Source organism: Branchiostoma floridae, chromosome 15 (assembly GCF_000003815.2).
Source record: "Branchiostoma floridae strain S238N-H82 chromosome 15, Bfl_VNyyK, whole genome shotgun sequence".
In the NCBI taxonomy this organism is placed as follows: domain Eukaryota; kingdom Metazoa; phylum Chordata; class Leptocardii; order Amphioxiformes; family Branchiostomatidae; genus Branchiostoma; species Branchiostoma floridae.
Genome location: NC_049993.1, coordinates 17,065,889 through 17,080,729, shown reverse-complemented (window position 1 = coordinate 17,080,729; position 14,841 = coordinate 17,065,889). Strand labels below are relative to the sequence as shown.

At 40.9% G+C, this 14,841-nt stretch overlaps 1 protein-coding gene and 1 long non-coding RNA gene across 2 annotated transcripts in view; both read left to right on the top strand.

The window, feature by feature from the left end:
• Nucleotides 1–12,120: 12,120 nt before the first annotated feature.
• LOC118431571 lies at nt 12,121–13,473 on the top strand. The gene is made up of 4 exons (XM_035842812.1): nt 12,121–12,126; nt 12,369–12,620; nt 12,870–13,000; nt 13,251–13,473. The coding sequence occupies exons 1-4, from the start codon at nt 12,121–12,123 to the stop codon at nt 13,471–13,473; spliced, it is 612 nt and encodes a 203-aa protein (XP_035698705.1).
• A 426-nt stretch (nt 13,474–13,899) lies between these two features.
• The window catches only part of LOC118431351, a 1,930-nt gene continuing 988 nt past the window's right edge, over nt 13,900–14,841 (top strand). The window contains exons 1-2 of the long non-coding RNA XR_004832970.1: nt 13,900–14,039; nt 14,573–14,685. This is a non-coding gene — a long non-coding RNA (uncharacterized LOC118431351). The remainder of the gene's footprint in view (nt 14,040–14,572; nt 14,686–14,841) is intronic.

Here is a 14,841-nt window from a genome sequence, read left to right as displayed (position 1 = left end):
TATGACTTACGTATTTTGATGTAGATGGCCATGCGATTGGCTCGTCCGACATTTCCTGAAACTAGATCACAAAGCAAATAAAAGGTTCAATCAGAAGGTGTAGTTGAGAAAACTCCCTTAGAGTTAGAGAATGCAACATTTTACCGGCAGTGCAAATGCAACTGTTAAACAGTCTTTAGGATGATATATTATCATGACTGGAAGGTACGACTAATAATCTTTGTGGGGGCGCTTTGCTATATATAATATTATATATATACATATATATAATTTGGATTGGATTACCACCATGGTTATAAGATTTCGAGGAATACCATGACAATACGCTCCTTTTGGTTTCACATTTACACCTAATTATTTACGTACCCTAAGTTTTTTTTTAATTGCTTAGGTACCCTAAGGTTTTTATGACAGTAAAATGAGAGCTAACACATACTGTCGTTCCAGTTTGTGTACGTAGTTGTCCGAGAAAATAAAATGTAGGGACGCTCCGAGTTCGGAGTCTGCTCCCATGCGCAATGATTTCCTTCGGCTAACACAAGCCAACCAGCGTCCCTACCGCAGCCGCCGTAGATCCGATTGATGAAGAATGTTCTGAATTGACAATTGAAAAGGACAACTTTTATAACATTCGCCAGTCTTCTGGATGTCAGTCTATGAAAGCAAGATCCACAATAACAAAATAATCCATGCATTTAACAAGGGAAAGACTTCATCTATACATGTGCAGTGAAGTGATATCAGGCCGAACAAATAACATTACCGTGAGTAAGGAGCGTCTCCTGCAACCGAAAAGAAGTTGCCAACTAAGTCGGTAGGTTCAGTATAGATGTCTCTCCATGGGGATGAGATCAGACGAGACAGGGAGAACCAGTTGTACTTGTTTGTGTTTTCTCCATTGAATATCAACTCCACATCTCCAGTGGAGGCCTCCAGTACGATCTTCACCTAAAACGGTAACGACAGACATTGAGTTGTGTATTCAACTCGAAACTGGTTATCATATTTTATCGTAACAATTAAATAAACCAGGTATTCGTGACACATAGTTGACCTGGTGTCTAAAACCATCGTGGTCATGGGATATGGCTGTGAAGCAACTAAGTTAATAAGGCATATTTGCCAAAAGAAGTCTGAATGTTTCTTGGCTATTGTAATGGTGGATGGCAAATCAATTTTTGAAAAAGAAAGGCACCTCTGTAGCTTTGAAATAACGAAGTCAAAAGTAGTAGTCAAGATGGGTAAAACAAAACAAGCACGTTAACATTTGAGCATTTGTTACAAAATGTAGAAAAAATGAATCTAAGCCAAACTTACCCGTCCGATGCCAAGCGAACCCCACTGCTGAACTAAAGGACTCTTATAATGTCGGACGTTTTGACCAGAGCCTGCACTCCAGGCGTCGACGGCCGTCTGTCCAGTTCCTTTCACCGTATGAAATACTTTCTCCCAGTAGCCTGTAGAAACGTTAGAAATAAAGAGATGAAAGCATATATTGTACCAGTGAGTTTTTTTTTTTTATTGGTATACATATAAGACAAGACACAGTGGTAAATGCACTCTAGCAAAGCTAATATTAACATTACCACTAGGACATTTGAAAATAAAATAAACAAAGGACAAAACAATGTGAGATCAAATAAAGCAGTAGTACAGCAGTGGGGTGACGGATCCAATAAATAAATATACATACAAGATTTAAAGCAAAATGTTCAATCAGTTTGAAAACGGTTGGTCTGGAGTATGTATGTCTGTGTAATCTGCATAATATGGGTATTTGTTTCAGTGAGTTGTTGCTAGAGGTCCCTTTATCTATTCAGTCTCCAACACTGTGTATGATGTTGCATAGTTACAAATGTTGATTTGAACATTGCATGCCAAAACGTCAATGTTCTCATTAAAAAGCAATAACTTGATATGGAGCTGCTAAATCCAGTCGAGGTAAAACAGCTTCCGTGGCAAAAATTAATCTCAGTATTTTTTCTTCAAAAACCATCTAAATGAATGTATTTAGTCTATTTCCATTGCCTTCTGTGATTATTTGTTGCAAAAAAAAAGCATTTTTGAAAATTCAAGGTGGTGGATACAATATGGCGGAGCCCAACTGGTATCTTAGATGTGCATGGCGTCATTTTTTGACGTCATTTTGACGTCATTGATGTTGCTATTGGCAACAGAGGTCGTAACAAACATTATCACTTTGTTATCTGAAATTGCTGTTACATTTTTGGAGCAAAACTTGAAGTTTTCCGAGAATACAATTTTTTCATGGGTCCGGCCAATAAAATCAAATTGATGACGTCATAATTACGTCATATTAGGTCATCGTAATGTCAAATGTCTCATACAGATATTATGTCTATATCATTTCCTAAAAATTTAGTGGCCATAAATTACGTCGTTCAAGAGTTACAGGACATGATTTGAGCTCCTAGCTACACACAAAAAAATCTAATAGCTTTGTAAATATTTCTGTTGACACTACATTAAAACAAACATTAGCCTCATATTTATAGAAAGATCAGCAAAAATGTATCCAATCTGCAAACATGAAGACTCACAGTGATCACAACAGGAGCATGTATCTAAGAACTCGTCCGCACACGAGCACGATGTAGTCCGAGGTGTCGCCCTGTCCTTGCGGCAGAAGCGGTGGCAGGTCCGAGTTTCAGCGCCCGGGGCGCCGCAGCCGCTAGCCGTGCGTGTCTGCGTGCCTGACTCTTCACAAGACGCGTTACAGGTGCTCCAGACGTTCCAGTGCCATTCACACTGACTTTGTGCCAATGTGACGGCTGTACAGACCAGGAGAATTAACCCTAACAATATCGCAACTCCCAAACGGAAAACCGTTACCACAATCTGCATTTTCTAGACCAAGTGCATCTGCTTTTAAGCTATTAAAGTTATTAAACGACCCAATTTGTGAGTATAATGGCTGCCACAAGCCTTCCATACGAGTCGTAAATGCAGGCGTTGATTCCCACTGTCTTGTTCTCGCGATCGTTCTACCGACTGTTTGGCGCGTGCTGTTATTCAGATCTGCAAGAGTCATAAATTGCACCCAAGTGAAGTTAAGTGCTTGTGTTGACGTGAGGTGTGGAATTCGGACATTGAAGTGAACTTTGTGATGCCAGAGGTCATATTTACTCTCCAAAACAACATTCCTTGATCGCACACTAATCTTGGAAATCAAATCACGTACACATGACACTTGACCAAAAAAACGCAGAAAGTTCATTCATTATCAAATGAGTTCGCTTTGAGATGAACGCAATCAAAACTAGAGTTCCACGAACACATACCTTTGCCAAATAACAAGGTTTGTTATGTAGAATGATGTCTGTAGACAAATGCGTTACTCATTTCATTTTCTTTATAATTATATGCTTGGAGTTGGTTTATAAAATTTCAACATTGATTATGCAAATTAGATCCCAAGGTACCATTAATCGATATCAAATTGTATCAAGCATTACTTAAGCTATCAGCATACCAAAAATCATGATGATCCTTTGATCCATTCTCGACTTATTCTCTTTCAGTCTTAAATAAAATACACCCCTTACTCTCTTCCCTCTTTCTCAGTTACATATGTGACAACTTTGATGAAAGTACTATAATGAAATGCAGTGGGTTTTTGTACTTTTCCTAATTGATTAGGCAAATTAGCTGTTGATTTGCATAATTGGTATCTCATTATTTAGGTCTTCACTTACGCTACCTAAATACCAAAAAACATGATGATCCGTCAACATGTTCATATTTTCTCATTAATAATGCAAATGAGGTCATCATTTGCATAATTGATATCTATAGATATTTCTCTCCTTCCCAGCTACATATGTGACAAGTTTGAAAGTCCTATCATGGAATGCTGTGGATTTATAAATTTTCCTAATTAATTATGCAAATGAGCTGTTGATGTGCATAATTCGTATCTCATTATGTAAGTCATCACTCATTCTATCTACATACCAAAAATCATGACGATCCGTCAACATGTTGTAGAGTTATTTCGTCCAAAATTGAGTTTCTGCTGCAGTACCTTAGCAAGCCGCTAGGGGGTCCATTATCAAATTGACCTTCGTTTCCCGATCCCTACCCACCTACCAAATATCATCAGGATCCATCCCAGGCTTCTCGAGTTATGCTGTTAACACACACACAGACACACAAACACATCCAAAACCTAACCTTAGCCATTCTGGCAAAGGTAAAATTGTCGCAGTGGTTTTAGTCTATTGTCCAGGTTTGTGCGGCAACCCCTCAGCTCCAAAACCATAACTCCACAAATGTGCATTTTAGTTGTATGAAACTGTTCAGAAGTCACCCTCAAGCTTAAAGCATCGAGAAACAAGTACCATTTCCACCACCCTGTCACAATTGCAAGGGGGTAAGCACTACTTCTAAGTTTGCACAAAGCCCACCATACCACATATTTATCTAGAAAATTTTATATAATATTCCCTGGAGAATACCTTCTTTACTTTTTTGTAGACAGTCAATGAAAACATATCTGGATATATATATCTTTCAACCACATTTTTAACAATGTACATTATGTACTTATTGTCTAACTGTGAATTCAGACATCCATAGAAAAAAGTAACCGATATCGTTTCAAATTTCCCTTACGCCTTGTAACCTGAATTCCTTACAGCTGTTCATCAGTTCATATTCAATTTGATGACAGAGTGATAACGCGCCTACTCACAATAGGGGATGAGTTGAAAAGTCCGAATGTTTGAAGTGTAGCCACAACTTGACTGTACATTAAATATATGTAAGTCAATTGGGAACAATGTCCCAAGCTCTGCTCTACTACCTCATGTTCCTTGTATCTCTATGTACACCCAAAAGATTTTCCACAAAATCACCTCCGTGTAATATCTGCTGGGCAATTGTCTTCTGAATTAGCTCTGCCCCAAATCTCACAACCATATGATATAAAAGGTAAGATACATGTTCTACATAGTTCAAGCTTCAAAGTTCTGACTCTTTGGAGACAGACTTGAATGCATGAAGGCTTTGAGACTGAAAATGGCTTTTAAAAGACTACTGCAAGGACAGCTCAAATTGAGACCATGTAGTGAAAAGAGAGATGTCAGTGTACCTACCTCTCAAACTCAAAGGAAGGAGAAGAATACAGACTAAGACCGTTGTTATGTACATAAGCCCATCATTTTGGCTTGCCAAGTTGATCATATGGCCTAAGGGTCAACTAACACATTTGCAAGGTCTGACCTTTACACCTCTGAAATATCAGGTTGCTCACAGTACTGACTGATCATAGGCCAGTCCAATTCATGGACCAGGAACCCCTCAACTGTGCTGACAGCTGCTAAGGTGGAGTGGGGTTGTACTGCTTCAGAGGTTTTCGACAAGAATGCCCCTGCTATCCCTACACTAGCCGCTAGGGGGCCCAAACTTATGTCACTAACTCCTGAGCACAACAGCTATCTAACACCCAAAACTCGTGGCCATACCATGTTCAGAAGATGGAAAAACACACCCGGAAGTTGCGCTGCAGTACCAAGGGAAGCCGCTAGGGGGCCCATTATCGAACTCCCCCTTCGTTTCCCAGACCCCTACCCACCCACCAAATACCAGCTGCATCCGTCGAAGTCTTCTCGAGTTATGCTGTCCGCAGACAAAAGTTTGCAATTAAACCGGCGCCTGCACTTCCATGAAAGCCACTAGGGGGCCCAAACTCGCAGCAATCACTCCCTGCTTTAAGGGCTCCCTAACGCTCAAAAATCACGACCGCAGCATGTCCGGAACGCGAGATATCAAGCATGCAGGTCCTGCTGCAGTACCTTAGCAAGCCGCTAGGAGGCCCATTATCGAACTCGACCTTCGTCTTCCACACCCCTACCCACCCACCAAATATCAGCTGCATCCATCGAAGTCCTCTCGAGTTATGCTGCTCACAAACGGGGAGAACCACACCACCAAACCGAAAACATAACCTTAGCCATTCTGGCAAAGGTAATAATTCAAATCATTCTTGAATAATGTATGAGTCACCTTCCATAAAAGAAGTTAAATGGTTCCATAAGCTATTGCTTGTTTGTACCCAAATCACGAGAAATTTTACGCATAACCTACACGTAATAAATGACTAATGGTCAACACCGTATAAAGCCGTCTTCCCCCCTTTATTAGCAACCTTCCGTGTTTGTAAAATAAGTCTGTCAATCCATTATTCAAACAGAGTTCAAGGCATAGCTACCAAGACGACGACATAATCCATTATTTGGAGAACTGTGGAATCTCAATACAACACATCAAACAAGCACAAATGGTCTGGAGAAAACTCGTTACTTTAGACATCGCGTTTCCCTAGCAACTTTCCATGTTCAAACATGTCAGTCAAACGGATTACGTCTTATCTGAATCAAAGGTCATTGGCTAATACAAAGTCAGAGAAAACTTATAAACGCCAAAGTGCTATTTGGTGGTCTAGACGCAAAGCGTGTATCTTACCGGACTGCGACAAATTGCGCTAGGAAATTGCGCAAACTTTGTGAATATGTGCCAATCATCTTCTGGGGACAGACGGACGTACGAGCATTTGTGTATGAAGCCCAGATGAGTCCAACAAAATGGTTGCAACCGTAATATCACAATTTCAGTTCCGATACAACATTGAAACGCTTTTGATGCAACTTATATAATTGTAGAATGAAGTGTTAGAGACTTGAATGAAGTGTTAGAGACTTCAATATCTGCTTAACGGATTGTGTGCACTAGTCAAACAGAGATAAAAGTGCTCTGTGTCTGCAGTGTAATTTTCAGTAAGTAGTAATGTTTTAGAATTACAGTCAGAGGGTATACATATTTACCTGAGTACATTTTTTTAGCATTATCAGATTCCCCACCAGCAAATTACGCAAACTCTGGAAAATGGTCAGCATTCTCTGCTCCAGCGAGGTGAGTGTTTTAGTCGAAGTCAGTCGAGCTGCTGTAAATCGTCTGAAGCCCGCGTAATGGCCATGGCTGGACGTCGGTCGTTCTTTGGCCAACAATGCCCATTTGGAGCTTGCAAACACGTCGGACGAGCTCAATTCATGATTTGTGACGGGGTCTTTATTCGGCCCGTAATGCATTTGTCTGACTTCTGTTTGCGAGGTAAAGGGCAGTGAGAGATGTAAGATAGGCCCCGCCTGCCAATACTGTGCCCTAGACACAGGGGATAACAACACGATATCCTCTACGGCAGTGTTTCAGTATTTAAGACACTTCGTTCAATTTCAACCATCTCAATCTTTTTTGTTTAGTTCAGCATCATTCCTCTCCGGCACGATGATGAAAACAACACCATCTGTGATCTGGTAGTGAACAACGTGGACCAAGAGATAGCACACAGAGATGGTAAGGAAACACCGATGGATCCTTTACTTCATTATTGAAATACTGTAATTACATTAATATAGCCTCCATGTGCAGATTGCTTAATTAGGTCATAAAAAGTTGACCTCTTCGGCGTTGGTTCTGTAATTACTTCCTCATACGGTGCGCGTCGGTGCGGTGTGAAACGTACCAAACCCGCCCCACCCCACCCCGTACATATTTGGGAATCATACACAGCAATCATGTATTTGCAACTCGTATATATAAAGAAACTCGTATATATAAAGAAACAAGTTTGAATCTTTTGGACAAAATCAAAACAATATTTCCAACCTTTCACCAGCTAGTAGACCTCCAAAAATTACATTCCTGTTAAAATCACAAAACCCACTAAGAATTAAAAACGTGGGACTTTTCATCAGCCACTGCCTCCTAAGAAGAAGTCACTGAACCTCCCAGTAAAATATGTAGAATCATAAGATAGCTCACTTGTTACTTTGTTACTGTCTGTACCCTTGCAATTAGCCCACGGGCATGAATTTACAAATAAACACATTTAAAAAAAATTATATACGTGCTCAGCTGGACGACATGTGGCGGCATTATATAATTGTATTGTCTGCCAGTGTGTTATAGGTATGCAAATCAGTTGCACGTTATGAGTAACCCTGTGCCATTTTCATTGACACACAGGAAACCAAGCTGTATTAGATGACCTGGACTACTCTAAAAGGTACTGCTTTACACCTAGGTGATGTTTGTATCTTGAGAAGGAATAGCAACTGTAATAGCAATTCTAACTAGTTTGTCCTGTTATAAAGAGTGTTGTAAAGATTATCATTGGTCAAAACACATAAATAACTACATTGTATTTGTCCTAGACTTTTCCGTACAGGCCTGAGCTTGAGTAGTCACATGAGACACCGTCACTCTCAAATAGCAACTGAGGCTTAATCTTTATGCTCGGTCACGAGCAAATGTCAATGAATTCCTCCTGTGTATAGAGATGTTTTGGACAGTCATAAAAGGCAATTCCGCCTTTTACATGGACAATCTCTATTTGTAGCTAAACTGTACTATGTATTGTACCTCACCGGTGTAACCGGAAGTACGATGATGGTGATGATATTTTGGTGCTCTTGCCAGGTTTCTTTTCACCGTGTCTAATAACGGCGATGTAGTGCGCGTGTTCCATCCCCATGATGAACATCATCACGTGCTGGGCACGAAGAAGGTCCTGGTGGGACTTCTGTCTGCACGCCTCCATACTACTCCTCAGGTGAGGGGCATTGTTCGCCTTTTTGGTCGTTTCTCAACATTCTGCGCACAAGGGAAGCGATAATAAGAAACGAAAATAGTCTGAAGCAAATACTGCCAAAATACTGCGAATTGGAATAATGTACTATCGCTATATCACTGCCATTAATGAAACAAATGACATGCTATTCAGTACAATTTATTTTGTTGAATGCTATTACAGTTTTTCTATCTGTCTGTTTAAGACCATGACTCGTGCCAGACCATGGGCCTACAGTGTGAAAGAAACAGGGCATGAAGGTATGAACCCTATCCTCCAAAAAATCAGTTTGTCTTGTTTATAGAATATCAGTTGCAAAATAAAATGAACTTGTTAACAAAGTCAAATTCACATATTCATATTCATGATTTTCAGGCGAAGATGACCTTTCCTACGTAGCCAAGGTCACTCCTGATGGAATTATGTTCACTAGGACAAAACAAGGTCACGTGGTCCGCAACGCTAAAGCCAAGAACGAGAAGGTAAGAGTAATATGTGATGGAAGCAGCATGCATAAAAGCAGCAAATAAAATGGAAACCTTTGCAATACAATATAGTGTTACAGCAATTTCTATATCGTTGTAAATGGTCTATAAGTCAAACATGATGCTTATGACATTTAATGATATGATATCAACCCGACACTTATAGAAAGACATACAGGACTGCCATGGGCTTAGTTGCCGAAGTGTCACCAGTTATTTCTTTCCTGATTGCAGCAAATTATTTACCACAAGGACCACGAGGTTCCTCACACGGTCCAAATTAAGGAAATGTTTTATTCACCAAATCAAGCAACCCCGGGGTAAGTTTGTTCAAATTGTAATGCTACTTTTAAAACTTGAACGGAGCATGTCTATTGCCAATACGAGACACAGAATTTCAATTTCGAAGATCATAAGGTCATAATAGAAGGATAGGACGGTATTCTAACCAGTCTTCAACGTTGCAGGTATAACCCCAATGCTGGCATACCAGGGGATCCGGAGAAGCTGCAAAAGCTTCAGAACGAGGACTACGGTAAGTACAAGTATGGAATCATGGTATCACGTCTACCGTACACCGGGTGGTCTCTCTTCAGGGCTGAATGAGATCTACATCTCTTGGATTAACTAGGCACTTAGTAGTACTAAGTACTTTTACGCGGTTGGAGTTAATCATTGAGATCTAGCATCTAGAATAAAACTACTATCGAGCGCCATAGTTTACCCCGCAGATAGCTCCTATCCCGAAGAGAACATAGGCCTTCCCGATCCACCTAAGATTTAGGTGACAAAAGGTCACTGTCAAATTCCGATACCCTTTTAATTCTTACAATGTAACAGTTCGAAGCGATACAAGCATCAGCATTCATCAATAGGGGCTGCACGAGCAACCTCCATGGGGGTCATCTAACAGTTCGATGCGATACAAGCATCAGCATTTATCAATAGGGGCTGCACGAGCAACCTCCATGGAGGTCAGCTCTGTGGAGCTCCTCCATGGAGGTTGCTCGTGCAGCCCCTTCTCGCATTTATACTATCTTATATGCTGCACAGACCTTCCGCTGATGACAGCTGAGTCCGATGGCCATCTGAAGCTCCTACAGGTCATACCAGCCGACCAACCGGACGGCTACGAAGATGTTCCTATGGGGTTTAAACATGGTACTCTCGTCATTGATGAGGTAGGCTGAAGCCTTCTCTCTTAGAATGCGCTTATTAATTACATGAATAGAAGGCACTTTATCAAGAAACTGACACAATGTACTGGCTTTCTTTTGAATTTTTTTTCGCGAAAGAACTGTTCCTAGAGACAGTAAGCACGACCTTATGAAATACTATATATTTGTCCGCTTCTGTGCTAAATTATGCGAAACGTACATTCAATCATGTAAAAGTGGAAGGTAGAATACTTGGTCCTTGTTTCATCTCTTTAACTTTGCTTTCAAGCCCCCCAAACGTATCCTGACCCTGGAAGACCAAGAAGACACCATCGTCGGTAACCTGACTTGTATGAGAACGGTCAGGCCTAAAGGTTAGCACTTATAATAACTTATATTTCATATCTGACGAATGCATGTACAATGTTTCAGTTAACCTGAGGTAGTTTTACGCTTTCTTGTTTGTGGTCGACCTGCACATGTGCCACTTCCTTTACTCTCCATCCCCATTTTGTTGATTACCAAGTCAATTCGTTCCGTTTACCGGTGGCCAAGAATACTAGCAACATATCTAAGGCACTTTAAAGGTATCTAATAGCGTAAACACGTCTTTCCTTGATTCTTTGTGAATTGACATGATCATCATACGACATTAAAAAGTTCATAATCAGGAACTCTAACATTAAATGATACAGAATCGCAGGAGAGGATCACATGTTTCCACAACATCGTGGAGGCGCTGCATCACCTGTCGTCTGACAACCTGACCAAGGTGGCCAACACCTTCATACCGGCCAACTCCACATCAGAGGACGACATAGAGAACCGTGACGTAATTGCTGACGCACTCGGCGCCATGGCAACCAACGCCTCCCTCACCCTGCTGACCCAGCTGGTGCTGACGCCTCAGCAGAAGGACGCGAAGCTGGTCCTGAGGACGCTGTTTCATTTCTTCGGGCTGGAACGTCCGCCACCTGAGGTACTTCATCTTAAGCGTTATGTCATCTATCTAGAAGGTGCAGTTAGAAGTTGATTTATCCATTGGTTATCACATCCTATATGGCCAGCTCGAGTGTGGTTCACGTCCACCAGTTCGCCCGCACCTGAGATACAGAGATGTGTGTAGTTCAGTTCATCCACAGGAAGTGGCAGAGACTGACATTCCAGAATCGGCCACCAAATTCCAGATGTCGACCATGACCAAAACCCATCGTCTCTTCAGATGGACGGAAGCCAATGATCATATCCAAGCAAAAGCACTGGGCCATAAGAGCAGTCTATTTTCTTACATACAGAGATTCAGATTCTTAATGCTTCTAATAATGTCAACGATCCCCAATCGTTAATTGTTTGATGAATTATGATTCTTTTACAGATCACTATGAAAACGGTGGAGAACATGTGCTTCAAATGGAAAATGAAGTTTGACGGTAAGTCTCATCTTTGGCAAAATCTGAAATGTTCACCTCTTTGACAAATACAGAGAACGCTTGCACCAGTGGGGGTTGCAAGACTACAATAAGTTATATTACGTTTAACTTACTTTCTGTCCTACAAAGCCATAGATCACAAGTTATGGGTTCGTTCCGTAATATAGAATTCGTTGGTGTTGAACATTCAAACATCAAGTCTATTTTGCTGTTGTCCCCAGACGAGGAGGACGGCCGGCACGTCTGGACCCGGGCACACCTGCTGCTCGGGACTCTGGCGGGAAACATCCACACCACCGACCCTGCACGGGCTGACGTCATCATAGACAGGCTACACGGGATGGTGGAAATTCACGGTAAGTAGATTCACATTTACCCATCTACATTTGTATATATCTATGCCGGTCTCTTTCTGTCTATCTCTATCTCTGTCTGTCTTTCTATCTCTACCCCACTCTCTCTATCACTCTCTGTCTCTGTGCCCCTGCTTCTCTCTGTCTGTTTCTTTTTATCCCTTTGTCTCTCTCTTTCTGTCTCGCTGTCTGTGTCTCCATCTTTCTCTGTCTCCCTGCCTATCTGCCTGTCTCTCTCCCTACCATTTGCAAGGATGTATTAACTTCAACTAAGCAATCTTCAACATATTAAGGTTATTTCCTTGCCCCAAATTCACATCCCGTTCCCCAAAGACCCGTGGAAGCACCGGCAGCTGCGATCCGTGCTGACAGAAGAGGAGTACAGCAGTCACCTGCACGAAAAGGCCACGATCCTGGGCGCCCTGGGGAACGCCGGGATGGACAGGTCCTATGACTACCTGGTGTCCTACATGAACAGTACTGACGCACCTTCTGTACTGAAGAGGACCAGCATGACCGCGCTGAAAAGCTATGATCATCAGAAGGTAAATAACACCCTGCCAAAGTCTTCATCTAATTGATCACAATGCATTTCAATTCAATTCATTACTTGAGGAAGAAAGAATGGAGTTTCACACAATGAAGTATGTCTGCGTACCTTTGTATTAATCAAAATGAATACAAAATGTTGGATCGTGACTTTTCTTGATATCCTTTTAACTAGTAGAAATGGGTAAAGCAGCAGGGTACGTTGATCTGTACTAATCCAATCCTTTGATCCTATCTAACAACAGGCAGCAGACGAGATCCTGCGCGTGGCGCTAGAGGATCCTGACGGCCACGTGCGGTACGCAGCCGCTCTGGACTACCTGGGACATCCCCGGGCAAACCATCTGTGGACGGCTCAGCAACAAATCAACCATAGGTAGGGTTACGAAGGATCAAGTCTTGTTACAGAAAATATAAAGATATGTTTTATTTCGTATTCTCTGTAATGATACACGTATGCAAATAATTTTGGACCCTTTGCTGTCGTTATGTTTGTAATGTGTTGTATCATTTATCAATTCTTGAAATCTTGTCTCGTCTCATTTCGATACCATCAGTTTGTTTATATCATTATTTTTCTACAGTTCAGTTCTAATAGTGATGATTTGGCTAATGTGCATTTCCAGGTATCAGAACTATACGGCGATTGCAGAAAGAAGAGAAAAGAGAGGTCTGAGTGAGGCCGTGGAAAAGTTAGGAAAGCTGTTTAAGGGTCACCACTTTAAGCTGGAGACGCCGAGCATGGACTGGCACAAGCGGATCGGCTCCGAGAAGATCGGTGCCTCCTTGGGCCTGGTCATCAGGAACGAGATGGAACTGGATTTGAGTGAGTACAGTATTCACAAATAAAGGTAACCTACATTGAGAGAAAATGGGAGAGAAAGAGATAGAGGTAGATAGATATGTAGATAGAGAGAGGGAGGGAGAGAACTGGTTTGCTAGTTTATGTAGATAACAACAACACACTCAAAGTACAATGGTAGTCCGGGTACTAAATTGCCTCATGCAATAATACAGGCAGACGCATAAAAGTCTATTGTAATCTTCTAATCATTCATCTAAAATAATTTCTGTTTCCAATCGTTTACTGTACAATGTAAAACTGTGACTGTCTGAATTTTATATGCAGTATTGGAAGAAGTATTAACATCGCTCTGTGATCCATCTAAAAGGCTAGCACAAAGATTACAAAATAACATCTTTAATGGCTATACGTTAACATTAAAGAAAATTATGACAGAAACTAAAACTCTACCTTGCCCTTTCCAGAACCGCTGAAGGGCGGGTTCTATGTCGACGTGCTGGACCACGCATATGCTAAGATACACGTGGGGATCATCGGCATCGACTGGACATTCCTGGATGCCAGAGTCTGCTTCAAGGGACAGGCAGAATACGAATTCAACGTTTTCCATGTATGACAGTTTTTTGTTTGTTTGTTTGTTTATTTTCAAACGCCTGGGTAGCCTATTCAGTTTAGAGAAACTGGTTTTCAATAGGGCCCAGTATTTACATACATGGAAATAAAAGCATGTTACTAAGAAAATAAATAGACATTACATTTTTCTTCTTGGATTAGACAGTAATGGGTTTCGTTTTTAGAATTCTTAATAGTTTGATATATGTATAGGCTTATCGAGACGTTTCAATGTATTCGTGTTGTGCTGATTAAAGGCCACTAAAAGTACTTCGTTTCAGGCGAATTGAAAGTGGTTCAAACAAACTTAACGGAAACTTCAGTATTTATTGCCTGATCCATACACACACACACACGCATATATATATATATATATATATATATATATATATATATATATATATATATATATATATGTTTATGTTGTATTTGAAGCAAACAGGGGAAATATCCATTGTGAATGCAATTATGAGATTAAGAATTTTTGTAACACTCAAATGTTAAGCTCTTGCTTACTATTTCGCTCTACAGGAGTTCAACTACGAAGAGATTTTCCAACTGGTTAAAAAGTTTGACGGCGTGATCAACCAGGTCGTTGGAAACGTAAAGAACAACATCATCCGTTTCAGGAAACTTCTGGGAAGGTAAGAATAGTGTACTGACACGTGGCATGCTAATAATGCTAGTAATCCATCATTCAAGTAACTACCAGTGACAAAAAACATGGATGTAGGCGTATAAGGGAATCTAAAATATCTAGAACTTTCCTCGTGTGAAGAGTTTGTACTCAATAGTAACCC

Coding starts and splice junctions, on each gene's coding strand:
- LOC118431571 (XM_035842812.1), top strand. Junction 12,621..12,869: donor AAAGCTATGATCATCAGAAG/GTAAATAACACC, acceptor ATCTAACAACAG/GCAGCAGACGAGATCCTGCG. Junction 13,001..13,250: donor CAGCAACAAATCAACCATAG/GTAGGGTTACGA, acceptor GTGCATTTCCAG/GTATCAGAACTATACGGCGA.